The 19,889-nt window shown below is 46.6% G+C and overlaps 1 protein-coding gene across 6 annotated transcripts in view; it reads left to right on the top strand.

Moving 5' to 3' along the window:
* LOC105447892 (tyrosine-protein phosphatase 99A) overlaps positions 1 to 19,889 on the top strand; it is a 279,292-nt gene that overhangs the window by 11,501 nt on the left and 247,902 nt on the right. For 5 of the 6 annotated variants that reach the window (XM_011686166.1, XM_011686168.1, XM_011686165.1 and 2 more), the window contains exon 2: positions 503 to 2,799. The exons of the other annotated variant lie outside the window; for it this stretch is intronic. In XM_011686166.1, the coding sequence (XP_011684468.1) occupies positions 2,706 to 2,799 (94 nt within the window). In that variant the 5' untranslated portion in view covers positions 503 to 2,705. The remainder of the gene's footprint in view (positions 1 to 502; positions 2,800 to 19,889) is intronic. 6 annotated transcript variants of the gene reach the window in all.

Below are 19,889 nucleotides of genomic sequence, written 5' to 3'. Positions count from 1 at the left end.
GGAAATTCCTTCAGCTCTCGCTGGGCGCATTAGCGATACCGGCCGGCAGCAGGTTCTCGACGCGCGATCGACGCCCGTCGGGATCTCGTGTGCGAGGCTCGGCTCGGCTCGGTCCAGCGCGCGACGCGCGGGGCGGTCGCGTGTTTTATCTGGATCTCCGGCCGCGCGCGCGGCGATCGGCGAGATCGTAAAACGGCTCGGCCGACGGACTCGTTGTCAGTGGTATTTCCAATTGGCCAGTTGCGATCTCTAGAAGGAAACCGGTTCGACGACCAGCCCTGGATGTGTGTATCCCCCAGTCTCTCCCGCCTCTCGCGCGCTCCGTCCCGTTCGTCTTCTTTCCTTTCTCTCTCTCTCTATCTCGCTCCTCTTCCCCCCCCTCCCCCTCGCGTCTTCTTTCCTACTGGCGTCCTCCTGGCACTCGCTCTCCTCTTATCCGTATAATCGAACCCGCGAGTCCACTTTCCGCGCCGGCTACTAGTTTCGGTCTTTACTTTTACAGTGATACACGCGACACGTCCGTAATCCATCGTGATTTGGCACGTGTGTTTAAAACCACCGCGGATATCAGCGCGCGCGATATCGAGAGGCGCTCGCCCGCGCGATCGAACTTTGGATGTTGCTCGCGCCGCGAGCTGGTGGAGCACCGTCCGGATTTCGAAGAGCGCGAAGAAGGGAACGCGGCGAGAGGTCCGATTTACTCGCGATCAGTCAGTGGTCACTCCGGCGCGATTACCGGACGGACGTATGCCCAGGTGCAGCGCGCGGACGATCGATGTGTAAATGTGTTTCGCTAAAACTGTAGATCGGGGATACAAAGGAGCGAGAAACACGTGGCGCGAAGGGAAACTCCGGCGTGACTCTGGCGAAACTTTTTTTCCAAATGGTTAGAGATAACGTGAATAAAGGTCGTCTTGAAGCGAGGGAACATCGAGATTCGGCAGTCATGTAGAAGAAGGCCGACGTCAGATTCAAGGGCTTTCGCGTTGATTTCCGGGAGAGGTCAACGGCGACTAAGCATCGCCGGCTTTTTTCGGTTTCGGAACAAAACGAGAAATGAGATCGTGAGGAGGAGACATCTGCGGGACTCGGTGAATTCTGTGAGTCGAGAGCGCGAGGACACGAGAAAGAACGTCACATCCAGCGAGATGTCGTGAACGTTTTCGAAGGAAACGCTGGACCGTCTCTCTTTCTCTCTCTCTCCGGGAGCGCAAATTTCGGCGAATTTTTGCGAGTGACGGAAGAAAAGTTCCTTGTGTTTGGTTTCCTAAGTCGAGGGGAGACGGGAGGAGAGACTTCGGGGCCAGCCTGGCCGGAAAATTGGCAGTGTTAGTTCGCTCCGGGATTTTCGCAGTGCATCCGTGGAAGAGACGGTGCAAGATTTTACCTATGAGTGATGCCTTCGGACGTAACGTCGGCGAAAGTTCGGCCGTTAGTTCCGCTCCGTTGAACGATACCGAGGAATCTTCCTCGCCGAGGGCTGATTCCACCGCGCGATTACGCGAGGCGGAACGACGTGGTTGAGGGACCCCGAAAGGAAGCCCCACCGCGCGCGCAAAGACGGGTTGCATCTCGCGCGCGCTCTCTCTCTCTCTCTTTCTCCCTCCCTATCTCTCACAATTCATTTATAATAATTGAGACGATCGTGCGTCGCACGAAGCGGTCGCAACAGCGTACATCGTCAATGGCGCACATCCAATCTCCGATCGCTACATTAGGTTACGGATTCCGCGCGATATCGCGGATATTGCCCGTTCGCGTATCAGTGTACGTCCCGACAATCTGGTTTAGCTCGCGAATCGATCAGAAGAAACGAGCGCTCTTACTTCCGTGAGATCGAGCCGCGTATGTGAGCCCAAGGGCGAGAGCGAAAAAAAAAGGAAGGAATCTGGGATACGGCGGAGGAAGAGGCTAATCTATAAAAATCCACGCGAACGCTTAAAAAAAAACACACAAACAATTACAACTAATTTAATAAAATGAGATTGGCGCGAAACCGTGCGCGCTCTTAGACGTGTATGCATTCGTGCGCCCGTAAACACGGCGCGCACATACAGACTCCCAGTGAATGTGAAAAGTGTCGGCTCTGTTATATCGCGCTTGTTCGTAACTCCTCCCTCGTCGGGTTTCGTTTATATCGCGCGCGCGCGCGCCTGCTCATTCTCATTCTCTCAAGCAGTGCGCGAATATATATACACAGGTATATACACGAGTGGTGGATCGCGTGCTCGCGGTCTCGTGCCCTCCGACGCTTGTCGTTACACGTCCGATCGTAAGTGTAACGAAACTTCCTGTATATACGCCGGTATCGCGCCCTGTCACGGTATACGGTAAAATTCGCGCTGCTGTGGACCGGTTCGCCGTTCGCACGGACGAGGATCTGATCCTCGACTAACAGAGAGTGAGAGAGAGAAATAGACGACGACATAGACCGAGGGAGATATGTGCGGCGTGGGATACTCATTTCGAATCGGACTCGACTACCGGAAGTCCGTACGAATTCGTCGGTACGGTGACACTCGCATTTAGGCACCTGAAACGATTCGTGTGTGAGCAGGACGAGGGGGGGAAGAGTGAGAGTGGTGGAAAAGGAGGAGGGGGAGGAGGAGTACGGAGTCGAGAGAGAGTGCGTGAGCGGTTTTAATCAACGTCAATTGAGTTAGATTGGGGTCGAAGTGGTTCCAAAAGGGACACCGATAAAAGCCATGGGCATCATGAACGCGTGGAAGGGCGGGCGGATAATCTATGCTTATCTCATATGGGTCGTCTTCAAGGCTGCCATGGCGGGTGGACTTTACGGTGAGTACACGTCCGGTTACCTAGATAACTCGAGGATTTCGGGTACAACGCTGTTGTCGGATACTTGGCTCGATAAGCCGGAAGATTCCTAGGTCGTTCATACGACACGATCTTCATTAAACTTATATAATACTTATAAACTTGTATACTACGAACGTAAAAATATGATCGTAAAAATAAATTATCGACATCGCGGAGAGGGAATTACAATTTATTTTTAGTGTGCAGTGTAAGGAAAATAGCGACTCTCTTTGCGACTAAGAAAGTGCGCGAGAGACTATAGAGACTTCCGGTAAACACAGCGTCTCCGGCTATTCAGCGCCGTGCGCGCGCGAGAGACGTGACATCAAAATTACTTCAACCTTTCGATCGCCGCTCGTAAATATAGTCTCTCGCGGAGAAATGCTGCCATTGACTCTCCTCGCCGGTCGCTGCACAGAGGCTATAAATGTTATATCGATCGTTTTTCTCGGCATAGCGAAGGGGGCTGTGCATCAACATTGTGCATATTTGAATTTGTGTATGCGGGTAATAATACGTGTAAAGTTGCAAACAAATGGAAATGGAAAAAAATTGGAGCCGGGCCCGGCCGACAAAGCAAGCGTTAGTAGAAAATCGAAAGCCTCGTTACAAAAGTTCGATTGTGCAAGGCTTTCCGGGTTGACCGGTGCAAACTCATAGCGGGGAAATTGTGAAAACGTTAATTAACGTTCGCGATGGACTTTCCGCGCTAACGCAAATACGCGGAAATATATGGTCTGAATTCTTAACGTACGTGCGGTTTTAATGATAATGAAAATTCGCGAATATCTCGTTTGGCGAAAAAATAAAAGAATTATACGGCATTTACTCTCTCTCTTTCTGTCTCTCTTTCTCTTCGGCGAATCGTCTCGACTTTTTGGATTAATACGAGCTGTTGGAATAACGAACTGTGACACCGGGATACCCCACACCGTTCCATCAATCTGCCAGGGATAATATTCATAAACTTTATGTCATTAATGTATCTACATATTGTCATATTTAACCATTAATCTGTCCCATCAATCTGCCATGGATATCATTTATAAACTTCATGCCATTATCGTATTTACGTATTGCCGTATATCTAAACTGACTAATTTGTCTTCATTATTTTTCGTATAATTTCGCTTCGTACTTTCACGTATATATCCGCTTTCTTTTTACAAGCCTTATAAACTTGTGGATTTTTTTGCGAGGGCCGTCGAGTACGATAAGACCGTATTATCTCTGAATTAATTCCGTACTACCAGAAGCAGACGAGATAATAGACACACATATTTAGTTTTCATTAACACGTTCGGCGTAAGCGCGAAAGTACCTCTCGGCGTATATCGTTTTGAAGAGATATCCGGGAATTAATATCGATCGGAGAGCACGCGCGCGGGAGGTGCACTCGCGGAAAGAATGGAGGGAGCTCTCGATGTTTTGCGTGTCGTTAATGAGAAATATAGCTTGGAGAACGGCGGAAGGTCTCGAAGGAAAGTCGGTAAGGTCCTCGCGGCGGAGCGAGGTATATAGTCGTTTAAATCCCGCAATCGGTGCAGGGGTCGTTCGGAGAATTTTACAATGTTCTATTTCGCTTCCTCCGGGTTTTGCCCAGGTAGCGGAACGCATAAAGGAGAGCCCGGAGTAAAAGTGGATGTTACTTCGCGGAAGAAGACGCCGCCGCCGTGCGGGCTGCGTTTTCAAGCTCGGCAACCGGGCGGGGAGTCGGGTTCACATTTTTCAATTTGTATCTCCTTGCCGATGGTACGAGTGGAGCTAGCCACCGAGGCTGCTATTCTCACAACACCGGGAAGATGAAACGAAATATCGTGTATCGTGGCTGGTAACACGGCGACGCGCGAGCGAGCGACATTATAACTTATACAGCATCGCGTCGCGTCGCGCGACGTGATCCCGCCGACGTTACTGACTGATCGGGGGGCGTGTAGAACGTCATCGTGTTCGACAGGGCAGAAAGTGTGCTGCGCGACGATACGCGGATTGATGATGATTTTTCGTTCGATATCGTAATGACGCAACACACGACGCTACGCGCCGCTCCATCGATGCGGTGCACATTTTTCATCCGCGCGTTCGTGTGCACCACCGTCCGACGTATGCGAATATTAAATGCTACGTTATCGTCGTGCTTTAGATTAATTATGAATCAACGCGTAACCCAGATAGCGGGCCGGGACCATTAATTAATGCGTGTCAAATCGTCGGGACGCACGCGGAAACCGCGCCCGGGCTATACGCCACCGTCGTCGTCGGGAACCTAACATCCTTCCGGGTTTCCGTATAAATCCACCGTCGCCGTCGCCGTCGCTGTCGCCGCCGCTTCGTCGGCGTTAACGTTTCTACGGAATAACCGTCGACTTTAATGAACACTTATACGGGAGGGCGGAATATCACGCGCGCGCGCGAGTGTAAAAGCGAGTCCCGCACCGAAATGTAACGCCCGCGATTCGGCAAGCGGCAGCGGGAATACGGGATAAATGAACCGTGAGCGCGGAAGAAAGGTCGTAGCACGGAAGAGATAGCGCGCTGTATACCGCGCCCCCGTGCGAATTAGACCTAAGGTATGTGGTGTACCTACGTGTATAAGTACGTACACACCCGTTACACGTGCGCCGCCGCCGCCCGTGTAACGTGTATCGCATCCTCACGGTATAGTCACGTGCGAGCGCGCGTTACACGCTCCTACATACACGCGCCGTATCCGTACATCCGACTTTCGTGTAAATGGGAATTGCAATTAACGGCTACATTTGCTACGGTCCAGCATTACCGCCTTGTCGGGAAGCCCGCCATCCATATTTCTATATACCTCTCTTTCTCCCTTTCCCTTCCTCCTTCTCTTCCTTCCTCCTCTCTCTCTCTCTCTCTCTCTCTCTCTCTCTCTGTCTGTCTTCCCTCTCTCTTTGTTTTCTCCTCTCTCTATCTCTCTCTGTCCCTCAAACTCCCTTTCGACCCTGTTCCTTCCTTGTGTATTGGCCAATTACGTATTCTCGAACCACGCAAGAATTTACTGTCGCGTAACCGCTGTCCCGCTGGCTGGTTAAGAGCACGACGGCACGGAAACCGAAGTCGATCACGATCCCGGGGATGAGGGTGCTATACTGCTCCCCGTCGGCCATGGAAATCAGCGGTATCGATTTTCCGTCCGGAAGATCCTTGTCCGAGAATTCGGTCGTTCTAAATGTTTCAAAGCGGTTAATGGAATTCGTCAGTGACAGAAATTAGACGAGCGGAATATGTACCTACCGGTGGCGCGGATTCGGCCACGGAATAAATTTATTTTGTCATGAATTGGGCTTTTGGGTCGTTGGAACAAACTGGATGACGGTAGTGCCCGGTGTATGAAAATCCGAAACTAATTTCGCAATTAGCCGCAATCCCGCGCGGTGAAATAAATGTTGTATTTCGGTAACGAGAGTTTGCAAACCGCGCGCGCGTGCATGTACGAGTGAAAGGATGGGAGAGGGAGAGAATGACGAAAAAGATAAATATCGTCGTGTTAAATTTTCGGCCGCGCGGCGGTCGTTAGGTGCGTGTAACTCAGGCGCGTTTATATTGATTGCGTGTATCGTCGTCTCTGCAATTTTCGCGACTATAACCGCGCGCGTCTAGGGCGCGGACGTGGCGTGCGTTAGAATAATTTGTCCCGCTGTCGTTGTTCTCACTCGGGCCCGTCGGCGTTCCGTAGGCGTTGCACCCGACAACTTCATTGAAAATGCAAAAGACGTTTCGTATACTCAGCAGTTAGCGCCCCGGCGCGTAAATAAGCCGGCCGCCGCGAGTTCGCACTTTACGTAAGGCGTCTATAATCCACAGCGCCACAAACGCACGTCGAGATGTGTGCGTTTACCTCGGACTACCGCGGGTGAGCGAAATTATTTTCACCCTTCGATGTTATTAAATGTCATTATCGTGGCGTCTTACCAGACTTCTGTCGCTGACTGTACAATCTGCATTTTTTTAGAATATATAGAGCATTCGATTTTTTATGATCTTTTGTCGCGCTGTGGAAATTGTTTAAATATTTCTAGCTATATATCGGAATCGTGGCTGTCCGACTTTTTTTTTGGGATTTGCTAAAGATAAACAAAAGTATTTGAAATAAAAAATGGGATCAAGTTCTCAAAGTGCTTTGATTAGGAATTCGAATTAATGGTGGGAAAACGCTGCAACGCTGACGTGCGCGAGAAATATCTTAAAACTGTAACTTTTTCGCACGAAATTCCATTTTTATCTCGAGCTTTGTAATAATGGAAACGTTTCCTGTTAGGCGGGAAAATTTATGGCTTGATTAAGTTGCGTGCGAATATAATTTTTCGGCTTTCCGCGTATTGCAAGGTCGATATCCCTCCAAAGTGTGACACGGCCGGATTGCGGCCCGAGCACAATTATCGCGGAGCGCAATTAATCCCCGGCACGAAGGTGTCGTATACCCTGGGTCAGGATCGTGACGACTGCCTGACACGTTATCGCGATCGAGGGAAAATCGATGTGAAAGTTTTGAGATTCTTGAACTCGCGCGCGCGGAAGAAGGAGAGCTTCTCGGAACGCGGGGCATATCGATCGTCGTCGTGCCGTGGCCTGGCAGTTTCGGTCGAAGCGAAGTATACGAAGCGAGAGAGGGCTGCGGTAGGTTAGGTCTTTGGCCTGGATACCGATGCGTCTTTCGGAGTTAGGCCGGCCATCGGCATCGTCGAAATTGAATTTCTCGAGGACGATTAGGCGCCGCGCCATCCTTCTGGCGCACGTAGAGAAATAGGCGAGACGGCGGCGGCGGCGGCGCGGCGCGATGTCGTGACTTCCGCGCGTGCAGAGGGAAGACCTTTCGGCGAAGAGACTCTCCGGGGCCGAGAATGTCCCGCAAAATCGACGACAACGAGATATTGGCGCGAGTTGGAAGAGACGATAATACGGGTAATACGACGACGGCGGCGGAATCTCTGAAGAGCAGATGCGCGAAGCGGATCGTCCGGGAAGTGGCCGTGAACGATCGCGAACTCGGGAGAGGTTGCTTTCGTAAGATAATGCATCGTGACGTAATGACTTGCGATCGAAATGGATGAACCCTGCGTCGATTTTCATATCCACGCGTAATTGTACGTCTACATTCTGCGAAGCGATAACGTATCTCCTTTACGATTTTATTCACGTTGAGCACTTTATTATTAACGCAACTAACGTAACACGTTCGATATGATCGACGTGCGACTTTATTTCTCCGTTATTTCTTTCGCCATTTGTTAATCTTTCTGTGATTTTCTAGAAATCTATAGTATTTTTATTTTGAAATTATTTTATCTATACATATACAGGTTAAATTGTTTGAACTCCGACTCAGTCGGAGTAAAATACGCAGATTGGAAGTTCTTTTCATCGTATTCCATTTCGTGCAACTAAAATTTATTTCCGCGGCTAATAATTCGCGTTACTACGTTATCAAATATTTCTCAGGAATTTGATTACTGCAAGCTTCCACGTTACTTTCCGAATTCTACACGTGGCGACCGCATATTTTGATGCATGTAATCGAATTACACTCCGAGGTAGCTCCGAAATCCTTGAATTTCTATTGGCATTTGGATGTGTTATAGTAAATGTGCCTGCTGAGTGCCTCACGCATACAAATTCACGGGGGAGGGGGGGGGGGGATTCTACGTAAATACGCGAACGTATCCGTTATCCCGCAGAACGTCGACAAATACCGGGTCTGTTCTGCATCGTGGTACGTTACCCGCGCAAACGATTCGAGCAATGGAATGCCGTGGTACATTCGATAGTTTCGATGGTTTTTCTAATTCTGGGTCAATCAACGTTCAAGAAATTAGAGCGCGTTAGGAAATACTTCGTTTCCGCGCGTTAAAACGAAAAGTACGAGTGCAAATAACTTTTTTTTTTCCGAGGCAATTGTTACAATTTAATCATTTTTTTTTTGCAGAGATACAATTGTTAACGAAATGATACTTTAACAAGAGTTGTATAATATACGCTGTGCGTCGCGCGCGCGCGTGATTCTTTTGTGAAAGCTGCATATAAAATGTCGACATATATTGCAATTCGTCTATGTAATTGACAAAATTTACGGCGCGCATATTTCCATCTCAGTAGCCTTCATCATCGTGAATATTTGGGTGATAAAATAATTAAAATCTCGCCGTGTGCTCGTGTGTGTGTGTATGTGTGTGTGTGTGTGTGTGTGTGTCTCTTGTAAAGCGCCGTCGCAACTGTAGGTCATAATGTCGTTATCTCGACTGTAATTTGCGAAATTCTAAAGGTAATTTCTTTGAAGTAACGTGCCGCGCGATTTATTGTACGTATAAGTCGTTACCTCGGCCGGGGCGTACTTTATGTTCGGGATTATCGTTTAATTAGGATCAGTGCGTCTTTATGACCCATTGCCTCACAGTTTCGAGGCTGCGATGCAAATCGAGGCCACGGGGTTGTTTCGAAATTTGCGAATGCGCCGCGGTTTACTTAAAATTATTGAAGCATATATATATATTTATTTAATCTCTAAAAAGTATCAAAAAATTGCAAAATTGATTCTTCCCTGTGTCACTTTCTGTAATTCTATTTTATTACTAATCTTCGAAATGGCTGCCATAAATATAATTGGAGAAACGCCGGCTTTTAATAACAAATTTTATTTCGGCATTTTTTTTTTTTTACGGAGAATTTGATTTTAAGGATATATCGATCCACATCGTTTCGTGCAATTGCAATTTCGTATTGCGTTCATTACAGTTTATTACTGCGAACAGCCGTGTTTGCGCGTAATATCTGGAATTGTACTTCCATACAGTCCGAGTTACACGCTTTTATTAGATTACCGCGATCGCGCATCACGATAAATAAAACTTTTTCATAAACATAACAATAGCGCGTTTTCGTGCGCGTATGCTTATTTATCGGATATGGAAGAGTCGCGCGACACGGTGGAACCCTCCTCCCTCCTCCCCCGCGGCACTCGAGTCCCCCTACGTGAATTCGAATAGGTAACATCATCGAAAAACAATAGTACACTAATAATATATTCCCGTTGATCGCGCGCACAATATTCTGATTCCTTCGAACGTGATTTTCGCGAAACGAGACAATTCGCCGCGCGAATGCATTCGCGTTAATTTTACACGAACTCTCGTCGTTTTAATTATGCGATATGAAGTGTATACCCCGCACAAATGCGGAGTATGTATCTAATTTTGCGGAGGGAGGGAGGGGTTACGAAGGTGACGCTCGGCGCTCGCTGGTGTGCTCGTATTATTTATTATCGTCATCGCAGTGTGCTGCCTCCCGCCCCTTATCCTCCCTCGTCTCCTTTTTCCCCCCTCCCCCTCTCCACCCGTTATAATGGCCTGTAACTCCATAATTACCGCAAGGGCCATTCTCAACTACGGTATAACATAAAAGCTTGGCTCATTTATGACGCCGAACAACGATAGTAGTTGTATTATTTATGATGCGGAAGCTCGCGGCGGGGTCCCGTACGCTACCCCTTTAAAATCTATAATTATGCCGTGATTCCTTCGCATTTCCCGCATGTTTCCCTATCATTTGCGGAACCGTGCTAACCTTAGCGGTCAGAGCCGTCTCGTATAATTGGCATGCACAGTCAACTCGTAATTATCTCTTGTCGCGGCCGGAAGTCTATTCTATTCCGTGTTCCACACCAACGACAGAGGCGAGCAAATAAATTATATCGCGCGCGCAGTCAGCGCGGTACAAATCGGCATTTCTTATAACGAGCAGTAGGTTTCTCCTGAAATCGTAACGATAACCGTAACGTTAAATCGTTACACCGGTATCAACGAGGTCTTCAGGGTCCGTTTAGTAACGGCCGGACGAGGGAAGGATAACGGTGCGTCCCGTCTTACGGTTTTTGCGCGAACGGCGCGGATGGTCCGCGCGCATTTTTATCGCGCGAGACCATCGCGCGCGGAAGGGTGGCCCGATTGCTAATTAACGCTAAGTCCCTCGGCTAAGCATCGGTGGCCGTCGTTATCGACAACCTGTCGCGGACGGTACTATTAGTTACGCCTTATCCAGTAATTCCCGATTAAGAAAATCTCCGCCGTGAATTTCGCACGTCGGCACAATCTCTCAAAGCGATATCGTGATTAGAGCGCATAATCGATTAATTTTCAGCGTTTTTATGCGAAGCGGTTTTCTCATAACGACGATTAATTAGACGGTCGCCGCGACGCGACGGTCCGATGCTTTTCCTACGCAGAAATTGTCGTCCAATTTAAATGTGATGTTTCATGAATTATAATAGCCTTACTGTTATATCAATTTTTTTCTATCGATCGCACATACTATTTGGTACGGAATATACATTTTCCGATAATCCTTTCCATATCGGTTTATTAGATATTTAGGGATCAATGTGGGAGGGGAAATATATTTAATAACAGACTTTTTTCTCTCTTTTAATAATGAACGCTGCAAATATTTTAATATCAAGAACACAAAAAAATATCGGCGACGTCAACGAAAAATATTGCAAACGTATTTTTTGATATTTTCAGTTATGTAATTATTTCCAATGTTATTTTAGTAGCGACATAATTAAAAAAAAAAAAATACAACTTTAATTTTTTATGTACTTCGTTTGTACATACAATATTTTGCTTCCATTGTGTTTTATATTTAATATTATTTTGTAACTGATAAACATGATAAAACCTTTGGAAATAAAAATATTGGTACAAATATAATTTACCTAAAAAGTTACAGTTTCGCAGTTGCAATATTTTTCATTGGATATTTCCCCACATCTTCTTGTGGGGAAAGGATAATTTAGTTGCGCAAAATAATACCACGGAGAAGAATACCAATTTTTTTGTTCGAGTCAATAAAAAATATATATAAAACAAACGTAAATATTTTTCGTTTATATATTTATATCGATTCAGCATTCTTATTTGTTAAATGTTGTTATCTTTTCGCTCGAGTTTTAATTTACGATCGTAAGAGCTCGTATTCTCGTTCTATTTGCTCTAATTCCGTGCGATGATGTAGGATAACGCGAAATATCGGCGAGTCATAGCGCGCAGTAAAACTCCATGGGATGTGATCCTGCGGGGGCGCACAATGGATCTATTAAGGAGTGCACGCGATGTGACGTGACTTGCGGCAAACCGAATTCTTTGCTCGATGTCGGTATGCCAACATATCTTTACACCTATCACGTTTCTTTGCACTGTGACGTTAACAACGTGTTAAAATATTAATATTAACGTAACCAGGACGACATTTTTTCACGAAAATATTTTTCTAATATCAATTTTTGAGATATACCGTATATAGAGCTTCTTAATTTTACTCATATTTTTCAAACAAAATTCCGGCACAGATATTTCGTGGTAAGGCCTTTATCTGATACAACATTCCGTCACGAATTAATAAATTTTAATATTAACCGTTATCTTATCTATATACATGATGTTTAATTATAATAATAGAAATTCCCTGGGAGCGTGCTAAGTTTTCACGAAGAATGTAATTTCTGTGTTCTCTCCGAAATAGTAGCCGGCGCGACAGACTTTTTTCGATACGCGCGAGATACCTTTCCGCCTACGGATATAATCGAAACGCGGACAATACAATGAAAGTGCGGGAGCAGATGACGAGTATGAAGTGGCGGAATGTATGGAAGTATTGCTGTCGCGCGGCAATTGCAATCCGTGGCCAGGCCGTGGGGACAAAAGTGGAAAAAAGCGTTTTGACAGACACGCTTGCCAAGTCGCGTCGCGTATGACCGTAATCCTGCGGGAGTATCGGGGACCCCCAAAGCCCACGTGGCTCTCTCTCGCGTTCGACGACCCGTCCGCCCGCCGCCGTCCGCGAATCTCTTTTTAATTAAACGGCAGTGGAATGGCGCACGCAATCGAGCATTCACAACGTGGCAGGCGCGCGCGGGGAAAAGTTTCGAAATATTCTTGTTTGATGATGACGTAGGCGCGATACAGCCGGGGCTTTCTTTATCACGGGTAATGAGTAACTTCCGGCGCTCGTCCGTCTTCGCAGCTCTCTCTCTCTCTCTCTCTTTCTCTGGGCGTTAAAGTTTTAATATAGGCTTCGCCTATAGTGCGAAGAGACGTGCGGAGAGGATGTTACGTGAACCGGGAGAATTTCTAAGCCGTGAGTGAGTTGTGCTTTAAAAATATTCGCCCGCCCCGTCGCGGGTCGTCCCTTTTCGCCGTGGAGCGACGTAATGCGCCTTGCCCCGGGGCATAAATTACGAAACGAAAGGAAAATTCGGAATTCGGGCCGCCCGTCGTCGCTGCCACCCGCTGATCCTGACCAAACTTTCCTTGAAACGTAGTTTACTCTGCGCGAACAGCCACTGCCAGCGCCCATTTGGGCGCCGAGAGTGGCATTTATTAGCATTTCTCATCCCGCGATAGCAGACCCTGCGAGAGCGAGATAATACTTTACAGACGGTTTTCGATTTGCGTAATTAATCTCCCCCCGTTTGCGGGAAAATAGCGTGGAGATTTGCGAATTGAGGCGCGCCGTTGGTAAATTAAACGTGCGTCATACCTAATACGCAGACGGCGCACGGCGGCGGTGGCGGCGTGATAAAATAGAGATTTGTACAAATTTTCGTTTCTGTCCACATTCGATAGCGGCATCCTTGACTGCATCCGCCGAGAAAGCGATTTTGCACAGCCCCCGGAGCCCCGCGACGAATTTTATGCTCGCGGGCGCGAGCGCGCGCGGCGGAGGTACGCGCTGGCGATGACGGGCGAAGAACTTTATGGGTAATCAAAACGTAGTATTTGAATTTCACCAGATTTGCGAATCCCGCGCACAAACTTCCCGCGGACTGTGTTCAAACATCTCCAGATAAGTTTGATATTTGCCACATGCGAGAGCACATTTCTCTCTATCTCTCCTCCGAGAATCTTTCTCTCGCCCGAAGAATCTCGCCCGCTGACTTTTGCCGCCCGACTGTAAAACCGCCGGATAAAAACGCACGACGTAAGGTGCAACCTCCCCCCTCCCCGGTGCGTGCACGCGTTGAAAATAATCGACGAAGGGATTTGTTTCTGTTTGTAGACTCAATGATGCTTATCGTGAGCTCGCGTAGGATATCCCGACAAAAACGATAAGATTGCTCGGACACGCCACAGCTCGGATATTACGACAGTCGCGATCGGAGACGGGAATTTTTTAAAATACGATTCCGACAATTCGTTTTGTCTACAAAATGTGACGCACACATGTCGTTAATTTCGAATTCAATAGCGTGCGTTATGCAATGATAGCCGATAGGTCGAAAAATCGGAACTTATTGTTAGCATAGGACGTGTGCTCACTCGAAGAGATTCATGAGAGACTTACGGTTCTTTGCGGTTCTCCGCCGCGGTAATCCTGAATTCCGTCGCGTCCCGGGAAATGCGTTCCGTCGCATTACAGAGAATATTGTCTTGAATAATTCACGCGATGCAGAATCATTTTATGCCGCCTGACTGCGAGCTCAATTTCTCCGCTATTCCTAGAAAATATTTTGTATCCGGGCGAAACATTTTATACATTGTAACGAGCGTCGTTTGTGTTGTTGCAGCAACAACGAAAAAAAAAAAAAAAACGATCGTCGGGATCGCGATCTCTGATTGCTAATTTAAAATTCAAAAAACCTCGCGATACTTTAAAGCTTGAAAAAAGAAATATGTTTCCTCGCGGTGAAACACGGCCATTCTTACGCCTTAATTATGACGTCGCGTGTAAGTGCTGTTTTGCGAAGTACGCCCGGGCTCTAACATGCTCGTACTTCATGTCGCTTTTACACCACATCGGATATCACGAATCCTCTGAATTAATTGTAAACGTAAGTTGGCGACAAGCCCGGAACTTTCTGCATATGTTATCCGCTGTTGTGTCGCGATCAGTCACATAAAATCCGCTCTCTGTGGTGTTTGCATGTGCGCGCGCGCGCGCGCGCGTGTGTGTGTGTGTGTGTGTGGATGCGATGCGATTATAAAATTCTCCCGGAGCTAATAATATCAACTGAAATGTCTAATTAACGTGTCCATTAACGTGTATAACATATCCAAGTTTTTAATGTCGTTAATGATATACATCGATACGCGCATCGCAGTGTCGGTAATAATATTTCGCGCAATCTCTCCGATGCCGGTTTTATTTCACCTTTCGCAGTGGATGCAAAATATCGCGTTGCTAGCTGTCACGCGAAATAGATTCGAATCTCTTCTTTCGATCCTCCGGCGTTATTTTCCGCGTGTGTTTTCACGTGTCTCACTGTTCAACGACGCTATTAATATTCATGCGAATTGGGATGCACTCGGTACGTATTATTTGCGCTCAACGATGTCGAGAATATAATTTCGTACCCTCGACAAACACACCAGTCATACAGCTGGTCGATGGCGACGGAAGCGAAACTGTAACTTAATTCCGGAGAGCTACACGTTGATGTATTTAAAAGATTAGCGTTGTCAGATTTATAAACCCGGCGCGTGAGTAACATTGATTTATGAATCCATGTGATGGATCATGATTTACAGATTTGACGTGTTGACAAATTTTTTGTGTCAATAGTGTATGGTTTGTGACAAGTGCATCTCGAGTCGAGTTTTGTTAACTTGGCGAATAAGCTTCAAAAATAATGCGCGGAAAATATACCAAACCGACTCTTTTATTCGTTTTTTTCGTTACACATTTTTCAATTCGGAAAAATGACAAAGTGCAGGTTATTAGGTCACTGAGTGGGACAGTTTTTTGTTTTTAATTCGAAATACGTCTTTTACTAATAGTATTTCGAAATCAAACCATTTTTTAAATCTCGAATCTTGTTTTAATTCAAGAGGTCGCATTTAATTTCAACATTTTACGTGAATCTAGAGCATTCACGTTTATATTCATCCGTACGTTACGCCGACGCTTCATTTCTGTGCACCGGAACGAAACGAGACCCATCGAGGGTACATAATTTATTCCGTTTATAGATTGCATCCTTGTATGTGTAACCAGGGAGGGTGGCATTTAAGGGCGTTCGGACGATATATATTTGTAAGGGCAGATTCAAAGCGACGATGGGGGCGTTCGTCGTGAGGGGAACGTAAATCCGGAAAAGGGAGGGACGAGGGGGGGGGGGAAGCAACCTGGCAAGTGGACGATTGATTTTCCGTGCCATAAACGCGCGCCCCATGCTCTCGTCCTCCTCTCGGCGCTGTCGAAACGAACCAAGGGCCGGGGCGATACGAGCGATTTGTTACAGGTTCCGGACGATGGTTGCGAAATTGACTTATGCGGCCAAACGATGGGGTCATCTTTTCCACTCGCGCGATCACACGCACTGTCTACACTGTCCTTACGTCCGAAAATGGGTGTAAAAATATTCCTTCCTTCGTATAACCACGTCGCCCCCTCTCCTTTTCCGAGCCGCAATCTTTCATAAGGTCGTTGTACCCGTGGGGTACCCTTTTTAGTGTGTTCCCCTTTTCAATCGACCTTATTACCGCGACTTAATATCGCGTATATCAATGAATAACGACAGGATATATTAACGCGCGCGCGTCTTGGATCGTCAATCCATCGCGGGAATACCCGCTACGGGGTAAAACAATGTTGTTGTACGACACGCTGGGTAACTTGGCTCAAAATCGCAAACGGTAATTGAATTGCGGCTCGCCTTTCGCGAGTCGAACGTTGGTTGGAATTTATCGATTCGATTCGATGTATCCAACGACGCATATTCCCCGTACGCGCGCGACGACGCGCGCCCAAGAAAGCAGGATACGATTTCTTAAAGCGAAACGTAACGTTATACGCTTGTCCGAAGATGCATCCGCGTTTACGTGTGTTCCGCGCGCGAGAAACTGCAAATCGGGTACCCGTTTCTCCCGGTTCTCCCCCGTAAAACCCACTTTACGTCCCCGAGGTTCAAATTGATTTTGACAAATCAATCGAAATACCCGGTTTTACCGACATTGGGGCTGCGGAAATCCGCCGCCGCGCGCAAAAGGGGAAGGCAGTCTTTTGACTTGTCCTTTCGGGAAAGAAATCTCTCGGGAATATGGTCGTAAAATCTAAAGCGGATCGTCACGCGAATGCGTGTTTCGCATGAACACGTATTCCTGGCTCATTCTATATAACGCGCGAAACGCCGTACTCGACATTATCATATATATGTATACGTATAAATTTATAATTCGTACAGACATTTGAGCATACACACATATTTATATTTTTATACCTTTATCCGTCGCACGTGTACATACGGGCGTCGTAATTCAAATTCCGTAGAAGGCGCATTCATTAAAACGTTAAATTATTTACACGTGTGTGACGGATAAGCGTCCCGTTAATTACCGGAAGCCATAGCCACCGCGGATATATATAAACAAGCAGGTGTTGTGGCAGAAGAGGTAGCAACGCGCGCGCGGAGCCTGCGTGTGTTGCCTCGCCCGCGGCGATTCATCCAAACTATGCGGCGGCTTTGCGCGAAAGTTACGCGAAATTTTTACTTTACGCGTGAACGCCCAGTTTTACGTTGCCTTTATGCGCGTGTTGCGTGCACACGCCTGATCGTTCTAAAGTACATCGGGAGGATGGGGGAGGGGGAGGACGCAACATCGGTAGTCGATGGCGACGCGAGTGCAATTCAATTAGTCGCCGATATCGCGGGCATCCATTTAAACACCCGACCGATAATGGGGCGAAAGAATTTATTTCAGACGAAATTTATGCGCTAGTGGCATATCGCGTGCTACGTGCATCGGCTCCGGAGCGACTTTATTTGCGACTTTATTTCTCCCATACACACACACACACACACACCTGCACATGATAATATCGTTGAACATAATTTACACTATCGATCGGGGGGACTATACGTTAAACTTGTTTAAAACTTACAAAAAAATTAATTATTGATGATATTTGGCATTAATTAATTCGATCAACGGTCGATTGGAGAGAGTCACTAATACAAAATGCGATATAAAGCTTTTTTTTTAACACTTTTAATACCGGCAATATGAAAATTTTAAATATTTTTTAACGCTCCTTTCGCGCTTTTGTTATCATAAATGAATTATCATTATTCGATAAATATTTTATTATAGTATCACCAAATATCGTTTAAATATTTGTACAATACATATCGTACGTTATTTTTATCGTAATTAAACCGTCGTTCGCATAGCTGTTTATATCTTGTAACAAACCAAATTAGATCGGATTATATTTTCAAATTAATCTTTTGGACGTAATTTTAACTCATGTATCGTTTATTCTTTGTACAGATGTGTGTTATCGCCTGTGCTACGCTTACGTTCATTTTACCGTGTGCGTAGTTCAAATATTGACACGCATAAATTAACAACAAAATGCAATATTATTAATATACAACAATATGCGTGTTTCACATAAATTTTACGAATGGAATTATTTCAGATATAAACCAAATGGTTAATTTTAGAATGCTTCCACATACACACACATGGTGTGTAGATCACTGTCCTTTTCTCGGAAAAAGCTATTCGTATACATTTTTAATACGCAAGATAAAAATAATATCGTAAAATACGGAATCCAATATCGTAAAAGCGCTAAAAGTGTTAGAAAAATGTAAAGGTATAACGTTATGTTCTCGTTCCATTTTTAGAAAACAAATTTTTCATTAAACATCTCCACTCCTGGAAAGTGATTTTCGAGAGCTGTCAATGGAATCGTCATTTATCTCACGTCCGCGTAAGAAAATATGCCGTATGCTATAATATTAGCTTCGCTCCGAAAAGAAAACGACCGAGAGTTCTCTCTCTCTCTCTCTCTCTCGGATGGTGCGCGCACCACGCGCGGGGGATGAACGAGCAAGGCGCGGGTAGCAAAGGGTAGAGAAAGAGAATGGGCGTTGGAAAACGAGAAAGAGGTAGAAGAGCGTCCGGGTGAGCACGGGCGCGGCGACGGTGAGAGGCGGACGAGAAAGTCAGACGGGAGAATCGGAAGGAAGCAGGCGAGAGAGGAGCTTCTGTACGTGACGGTGGTGCTCGCAGTAAGGTGTGGCAGAAGTCGCAGATGTCTCTTGATTTATTGGTGCGACAGCTTCCGGAGACGAGCGGCATTCCCAAAATGGTGCCCCCGCGTGCGCCCACGGGTACCTTTTAACGCCCCGGCCGCGACCTCACGGCGAACTTCCCGTTTCACCTGCGGACGAAGGAGAGAAAGAGAGAGGGAGGGAGAGAGAGAGTAAGAGAGGAGGGAGGGGGGAGAGAAAGAGAGAGCGCACCACGGGACGCGCGGTCGGTCTGTCGCACGCTCGCTAATTTTCATTTCTGATCGTAGAAGCGGAGTCACGCCTCGAATTAAGTCTCGGGTAATTGACGGAGGGCGCCGGCTCGTTCGTTACGGTACGATGACGGCTGCTTTTGTCTGTTGGACCGCCGCCGCCGCCGCCGCCGTCGTCGTCGCCGTCGCCATCCGCCCGTCGTCGTCTCCCTGGACCCCGGTGGCGTTAATTAGAATGATTCACGGCACTCGCGACGCGATCTCCGTCTCGGTGTTAACAAAGTCAAATAAATAGGCGGCGATTAATGAAAAGAGCCGGGATGGTTAGCGCTGCACGGTGACGGTTCCTTCTTCTCGGTGTACCTCGAACCATTTCGGGGACTCTGTTTTCCGCGCGAGATTCCCTCTCCCTTCAAAATTCCTTTTCGTTATTACGCTGTCAGTTTTCAATTTATTTTGTCGTAACGTGCAATTGCCTATTACTAACTCCGTAGTAATAAATCGTTACACGAGCGGTTATCATAAAAAATAAAAAAAAAATGAAAAACGAAATTTTTCGTCGAAGCGAGTTTTTCAACTACTCTCTCAATAATGTTCGTGCAAGCGTGAAACGAGTTCCACTTTCTCTCGTTTTCGTTCTTCTCCTTCTCCTTCTCTCTTCTTCTCCATGTGACATGTGTGTATATATATATATATATATATATATATATATATATATATACACATAGTGATGGACAGAACGATTGCAACATTTTTTATCTTGATTTTGAAACACACTAACATTTTGCAAATGTAGACCACGATTG

This window comes from Wasmannia auropunctata, unplaced genomic scaffold, assembly GCF_000956235.1.
Source record: "Wasmannia auropunctata unplaced genomic scaffold, wasmannia.A_1.0 LD336090.1, whole genome shotgun sequence".
NCBI lineage: Eukaryota > Metazoa > Arthropoda > Insecta > Hymenoptera > Formicidae > Wasmannia > Wasmannia auropunctata.
Note: the sequence above shows the minus strand (reverse complement) of the source record. Positions and strands in the feature narration are given on the sequence as shown.